Source organism: Triticum dicoccoides, chromosome 2A, assembly GCF_002162155.2.
Source record: "Triticum dicoccoides isolate Atlit2015 ecotype Zavitan chromosome 2A, WEW_v2.0, whole genome shotgun sequence".
Classification (NCBI taxonomy): domain Eukaryota; kingdom Viridiplantae; phylum Streptophyta; class Magnoliopsida; order Poales; family Poaceae; genus Triticum; species Triticum dicoccoides.
Genome location: NC_041382.1, coordinates 457936631 through 457943973, shown reverse-complemented (window position 1 = coordinate 457943973; position 7343 = coordinate 457936631). Strand labels below are relative to the sequence as shown.

Sequence of the window (7343 nt, the reverse complement as noted above, 5' to 3'; positions counted from 1 at the left end):
GAGCAGCACTGCCACGTTCGCCGTCGCGGCCGCCATTGTCGTCCCGACGTGGTATCTCGCGCACGGCAGAGGCGGACAGCTTCAGCTGAGAAGAGAAAGAGCTCGGGCTGCCTCCGGAGCTTCAAGTGCGCTTCTTGTGCTTTAGGCCGCGGCTAAGTTGGATTTGGAGCTTGAGCTCGTTTATATAGATGCATCAAGCAAACATGCAAACTCAAGTATAGTCTGTGAGACTGTTCTCTTGGCGTGTTGCAAACGTGAAGGAGGGAGAAATCGTGCAAGACTCGTTCGTGTTCTCTGCGCTTAAATTTCCACCACGCCGCGCTGCCGGTCTCACACGCGGGGGGGGTCAGTTGGAGTTGATGGCCTGTTGATCCCATACTTACGACACTTGAACCGTTCATGTTTGCTCAACTAGCAGGCTGCAGCGTCAGGCATGGGTACGCGGCAGCTGATGAGAAGTGTCGCGGAAACCTGCACTAACGTGAAGGAAGACATGCTTTTGAATCCGCGGTTCGTGCTTTCAGGTCAAACCGAAGAATATGAATATTATTATGTTCAACACAAGAAGTCAATAATGCGAAGTTGTGCATCGGTGCATGATCGGTCTCCCACCCACCATGGCAGCATTTGGAGGAGGTGGTCTCCAGTGATAAAGGACGACATTGACTATGGTTATCCCAGACAGTGGTCGCCAAAGGGTTATGGACGCCATATGCTTTTCTTTAGCCTTCTCAAGACATTTGTTCAAATTACATGTCCAAGGTACATTTCTGCTTCCGTTGTGAGAACTGCAACTTGGTCATGAGACTTAATTTCTTAAACTTTACTTGTTTAAAGTTGTTGTATATATATGTATATGTTGCTGTTCTATCGGAGTTTTGTTTTGTTATCTGTTGTTCTCATCACTGAATGAGCGACTCATGTACTAAGTATATATTGAATTCATGCTACAGTCAACTTATCCAAAAGTCAAACTGATAGAGGCAGGTGGGCAATATATTTTAAGAAATTTATCACTCTATGCCAAGCGATGACGCTCCGGCTCAGTTGCATCGTGTGAGGCCTTTTGTATGATTTTCTACAGCTAGATTTGCATAATCTTGATTCCACCGCTACGGACAATACTTGAGTGTTCAGGTAAACTCAGAATTAGGGACGACCATATTTTTAAAAATTGGGACAACATATATTTTAAAAATGATTTTTTTGGGGACAAATCTACAGGAACAAAAGACCTTTTCACTTCAAATCGAGTCAAACTGCTTCAATTACCTTATGTGGGGTGGGTCTAACAGGTTTTCTGTTACTCTTTTTTTTTGTGGGGTTTCTGTTACTCAATTTGTGTAGATGATGGAATCCCAGAAAGATAAATAAGCATCAGGACCATACCTCTAAAATTGTCGCTAAACATGCAGAGCGTGTCTCAGATCAGGAGATGCAGATTGGTTTGAAACAAATACCATCACAAGCGCCCCTTCTTCCTAGTTACACTACTACATGCAAGAGTTGTACTTAGCCTCCAGATATAGAGACATACATACATACATACATACATACATACATATATATATGGATAGTTGGCCTGCAAAAGAACTGATGTGCCAGCCCATTGCACAACAGCACAACAGTAGCATGTTCCTCATCCTACAACACTAGCATAACTCTAACCCGTCACATAACAGCACAACTGATTCGAACACACATGCAAGAGTTGTGCTGCGTTTGATGAGATGTCCATATCGTGATTTGAGCACAAAATGTTGCTCCGATTTTCACCGCACCGTGCCGAATGTTACCTCCTCGCCTTCTTTCTAGGTCTTCCGCTTCCTGTGAACAGTTATACCACATGAACGGTCATTGGTAACGCACCACAAGCTTTCAATATTTGTTGCAGTAAATGCAAGCAGCCCTTGGTAATATAATGTCGCCGAACCAGTGTTTACGTGCGGTAAAGAAATTGAATTGAACACATGTTTTGCAGGAACTGATTACCGGTTCTAAGAGAAAAGCATTTAGCTAAAATCGAATCTATACTACTCCCTCTATAAACTAATATAAGAACGTTTAGATAACTAAAGTAGTAATCTAAACGCTCTTATATTAATTTACGGAGGGAGTACTATCTAAAACACGAGGTCGTGGGATCCATACGATCTGGACCGTTCATCTTTAACTCAAATCGAATATGTATCTCTAAAGTGGTTCAGGAATTTGTGGCACTAATCATGGTTGGCAGTACAGCTTTTCTTTTGACGAACAATGTCTGCTAAGACGAGGAGAACACAATTTGTACCTAGATGGATTTGTGGACAAGCAAGCAACTGGTACTGTGTGATTAGCCAAGCATGCTGTCCTCCCATATAAGGTTATTATCTTAGTTTTTTTTCTCAGTTTCCATCTATTTGGTATGGTACTAATCATCATCAGAAGTTGTATAACCAAGTTTTAGATGGCTTGAGCTTGAACTTTTAAGACGGATTACATTTATTCAACAAACAAACTATCGTTATTTGGCTACTGCAGTTTCGCAATCACTATGTTTACATAGTACCAGGGCAGTGGATACAACTTTTTTGGTTTAGAGTACAAAAAGATCGATGCCCACTTATCTGGACTGAAGCATGATCTTTTAACGACATTCATTACCTGGGACAACAAAATATGATGTGCATACAGGGAGTTAAGGAGGTTTTGCAACACTTAATGTTTTTACCATACAAAAGCATTAACACTCAACTATGACATTGTTTTAAGACTTGCTTTCTAAAATTTGGAGGTGGCTTCACTTTCGTGCTATATATATTGTGTAAAGCATGCATTGCGCGTCGATGATTGCTAATAACTAGTAGCAAGCCTTTGTGATGTCACTGCCACCAAGTAATAGCCGAGAGATAAAAAGTTGATGAAATTAATGCAAATTATTTAAGTAACCTTTACGACCCGAATCATGTGATTGAAGCTTATCCAAAGCAGTGATTTGAGCAACTGAGCCACCCTACATAGTTACAAGTTTACACAATTTAGCAAAGGTACATACAAAGTAAAAGATCTTGAACAACACATGATTGCTAGAGAACATCAAAGAAAGAAGGGGCATAATTACACGACTATCACTATCAAATCATCATATGATAGTTAGAGGTTATTAGTAAAAATGTTAAGAGTTCTACAGCTGGCATGCCACTCAACTATAGTGTGGCAGCATTGTAATCATCAGGAGCAAAGGTGAAATATGACAGAACATTTCATATCTAGAAACAATGTATGGTTACTGTAACATGATATGATTAGAATGCTACATGATGGTTTGTTTAGAAGAGAATTAATCCCAGAATGTAGCATGTATCATGTGGTCAAAACTGGAACCCTGTCGTAATTGATTTTCATTATTAAGTTAACTGTTTCTCATTGTGTTTTCTTCCAAGGTGCGAAATTCAACCTACCTTTTTGTGACAAGTCGGACCGGCAGGGGGTGTTGTCTCTTCAGTTGGTATCACCTTCATACACAATGTTTCGTGCTGCATTGTCTTCCTCTTGGAGTACCGCCTCTTCAATGACGCACCATTAGACATTCCGCACACTTTGCCGCTCCGTAGTCTTCTTGAACACTGAACACTTCCATTCTCTGGACTCGCCCCTTGGTTTAGTGCTTCTAACACATGTTCTGTTCCGGGACACACTGAGCTGTTGCCCAACTTGGAAGATCCATGTTCTTCTTCTATTTTATATATATCATTATTAACTAAAGTAGAGTCCATGGAGTGAGTAACAATCCTCTGCCCACTTGCATCTGTCTCTATATCTTCATGTGAATTATCTGCTCTAGATGCTTGACCATTACATGTTTCTCCAGGTCCAGGATCTTCAAAAGATTCATCAGGCATACCCATCCTATCATTACATAATCCCTCAGATGCAGCCATGTTGCTCACTGAGATATCATAACCACCACTATTGCCAGAAGGTTCCTGAATTCTTGGTTTTACATAGTTTGGAAGCCCAGGTCCATCTGTATTACCAGTAGACTCTTTGGATGTTCTGAAATCAAACTCTGTCAAAGTATGTTCCATTGAATTGGCAAAGCTGCTGCGCAAGAACTTCTCTACACAATATTCAGTTGATTTTGCTGGAGATAGTGTGTGTTCATTCACCTGTTTCATGTTAGAATTAGCATATTTCTCCCATTGAATAGGAAAACCAAGCCTGAACTGTTCTGAAACCTGCATAAATTTAATGTGGTTAGATGATAAAAGCTTGACCATATGTTAAGGTACCATCCAAAAATGAAATTCACAGGGATAAACAAGACGGACAAGGGGAACTATTTAAGTATGAAAAACTACGAACAATCATTTTGGTAACAAAAAATCTAGAACAAACTGATGTATGAAGAAAGAAAGCAAACCTCACGAGAAAATCCATTGCAATGCATCTGTTCGATATTTAATGGACCCCTAGTTAATACAATTTTGTTATCTGCAGTCTCAAGAGTACCATCAGCATGCCGCACCGTAATGGAACCAGAACTGAATACTCGACCTGCTCGATTCCTGTTAGCAAAATGAGTATGTTAATGTTATGAGGTGTCGAGAAAAACTGCTCATTAACAAGCTAACAGATGGTGTAACACTGTAGAAATTTTGAATGCTACCAGTTCTGGTGCATACAACAAATAATACAACGAGGCAAAATTTCCTATTCATGGAGATACAGTCACATAAACCAGCATATGAGTTAAAGTGATGTTTTGACACACGATCAGAAATACAATCAAGGTTTATGGTTTTGTCTGCACTAGAAATATGATTTTTTAACACAAAACAATGAGAAGCGATGTTCTAAAAAAAACATAATCATGTTCACAGTTTATCCTCCCATTGATGTAACACTATGTAACATATCATCAGCACAACTTAATGGAGTTACATCAGTGGTAAGGTGTTTATTTTCAAAATAAGCAAATGAGCTGCTTAAACCAGGTACTTGAGAATCTTATGTTTCCCATCAACTATTTTCCACCATGTACACCCGTATTTTTTACATATGTCGGTTTCAGAAAACCTTTAAGAACTACTTATGGTAAAGATCAAGTTGGAGATGGCGCCAACAAGGTTTATGATGTATATACCTTTTCTTCAGTCTACTCATGGTGGAACCAGTTTCCAGTACCAGTACGAATTTATGTCCACTAAGATCATAGAGAAATTTAAAAATTACACATAGTGCTGATGATATTGTTCATAATTTATGTGCATAATGATGTATTGTTCCTACTTAAACTTTGTTAGTTTTTTTTTTTTGAAGTCTATTTCCTTTAGCAAAAGCATAGCTGTTGACTGAATGTAAACTGTACACTCACGCCCAGATTTGCAGCATTGCAGGATGCAGCAATAGATTTTGGGTCAAGATAACAATGTTAATATTACTGAAACCTGAGCGCAGCAACAAACTTGAGGCATAGGAAATGCCTCACTTCTCGACGTTGTCGATGTACCCGGCAACACGGATCTTGCCGCCTTGACCCCTCACCAGCCACCAGTCAAGGAGCGCAACCTAACCGAAAGAGGAAAAGAAGCAGGGGAAGACGTCAGGCCCAGTGCTTAGCAGGACGGAAGCGAAGTGAAAGGAAGAGGGGAAGTGCGAGCGTACGCATCTCTGCACGGTGGCACAGTAGGTGGGAGCACGCACGGAGGCCGGCGCTGGGGCACGAACCGCCGTCCCGTGGGTGGAGGCACTCACGGAGGCCGGCGCTGGGGCACGAGCCACCGTCCCGTGGGTGGAGGCACTCACGGAGGCCGGCGCTGGGGCACGAGCCGCCGTCCCGTGGGTGGAGGCACTCACGGAGGCCCGCGCTGGGGCACGAGCCGCCGTCCCGTGGGTGGAGGGGACTGGTTCGGGTTTGGACGCCATGCTCCGTGTCCTCATTTGAGAGATTTTTGGCAAGGGAAATGCTTATCGGTAGTGGAGGGCAAGTGGAGAGGACCAAGACTGGAAGGTCGACGGCGGCGGCGGCGGCGGCGCTTGGCGGCGGGGGAAGACTCGAGACGCCGGAGAAACCAAGAGGTGGCGGAGAGAAGGGCGTGAGGAGCTTATTTCGGTGTCCTTTGCTTCAGTCTAAAAGCATTTGCACGCGACTCTCCTCACCGGGAATGCACTGGGCTACAGTACAGCTGGGCGTGTCCACCAGAGACGGGCAGCGCTAGGCATTAGACTACTGATGCCCAGCCTCCCATCAGACCACTCACGAGCCCTACGATTAATCTAATCTGATGCGTTGGCTGCCCCGCTTGGGCAGTAATTTCTCGTGCGTACATAATCCAGCCTATATAAACTGCTTCCACAAATCATGCACTTTATTGGGCCAGCCGTTAAGTGGGCCTCTAATTACATGTAATTATTTGGCGATAATCAACCTTGGATTTATTAGGATGCAACTTACAGATTTTAGGTAGGTTGCTCGTTAGGAAGCGAAACTTTTAACCAACACCAAATTTGCATCAGATGCACGTGCTTCCACCTCTGTTTGTAATTCGATTATGTTTGCATTAATTGGAGAATTTGCTTATGCGGTGAATGTCTGCTTCGATTTATTTGAAAAAATTTGTCCTATCTAACATTATATTATGTTTCAGAAACATGACAATCTTGCTCTCATCGACTATCTTTCCCTAATAATAAAGCACGGATTGACTCACTGGGTTTATCGTCATAATACATTTTTTTTCTCGTGTCATAATACGCTTTTACGATTTGTATAGATAAAATCGTAATATAAACGAGGTGGTACTAATTTGCCTGACCTCTCTGGCCCAAATACCCCTCCCCGCTCCTCCCACCACGATCTCCGAAGGCGCTCCTGCGCCCCCCACCTCCCACCCGACCGCCAGCGGTGCTCTTGCACCCCAACCTCCCACCCCAACCTCCGACGGGCCCCTGCGCTCTGCTCTGCGGTCAAGCCCCTGTCCTGGCTGGTCTCCTCCCTGCGCATCACCTCGCCAGCAGCGCTAGGTCGGAGGTGTACCCCGTTTAGCATGGTCGTGGCCGATATGTGCAGCTTCTCGGAAGAGGTCGTGGGGGAGTGGAGGCCACGCCAGCGAGGCGTTCCCACCTACTAACCCGGCCTTCGGCGGCGCTCCTCCCGCCCCGACGTCCAGCGGCGCTGCGAAAATGGAGCCCAAACTACTGCTTCTCTCCTGCCCCTTCCTGCCTTCGTTCTCCTCCTGAAACTCGGAGCAAAAGTCAACTCGGGTCAGAAAGTCTCTGTTGTGTCTTGCTCGAGCACGCTATCAAGCGGTGCTGGACATGGACTCTATATGAACCGCCATGCTTTGCTGCATAAAAAG

The 7343-nt window shown here is 43.7% G+C and overlaps 1 protein-coding gene across 2 annotated transcripts; it reads right to left on the bottom strand.

Annotated features, from left to right (window-relative positions):
* Positions 1-1446: 1446 nt before the first annotated feature.
* Positions 1447-6158, bottom strand: LOC119354890. 2 transcript variants are annotated; one of them, XM_037621655.1, is made up of 6 exons: positions 5650-6158; positions 5474-5553; positions 4406-4550; positions 3444-4220; positions 2941-2995; positions 1447-1827 (listed from the first exon to the last, which is right to left on the bottom strand). In XM_037621655.1, the coding sequence occupies exons 1-6, from the start codon at positions 5923-5925 to the stop codon at positions 1793-1795; spliced, it is 1368 nt and encodes a 455-aa protein (XP_037477552.1). In that variant the 5' UTR covers positions 5926-6158; the 3' UTR covers positions 1447-1792. The 2 variants fall into 2 exon arrangements, with proteins under 2 accessions (XP_037477552.1, XP_037477551.1); XM_037621654.1 differs by having other exon boundaries at positions 2932-2995; positions 5650-6156.
* Between the last annotated feature and the right edge of the window lie 1185 nt (positions 6159-7343).

Bases quoted from the DNA above. Each gene is read 5' to 3' on its own strand.
- LOC119354890 (XM_037621654.1), bottom strand. From the start codon at position 5,925: ATGAGGACACGGAGCATGGCGTCCAAACCCGAACCAGTCCCCTCCACC. The intron at 4,551-5,473 runs GTGAGGCATTTC...TTTTGCTAACAG, and splicing joins TACATCGACAACGTCGAGAA to GAATCGAGCAGGTCGAGTAT. The intron at 4,221-4,405 runs GTTTGCTTTCTT...AAATTTATGCAG, and splicing joins GCAATGGATTTTCTCGTGAG to GTTTCAGAACAGTTCAGGCT.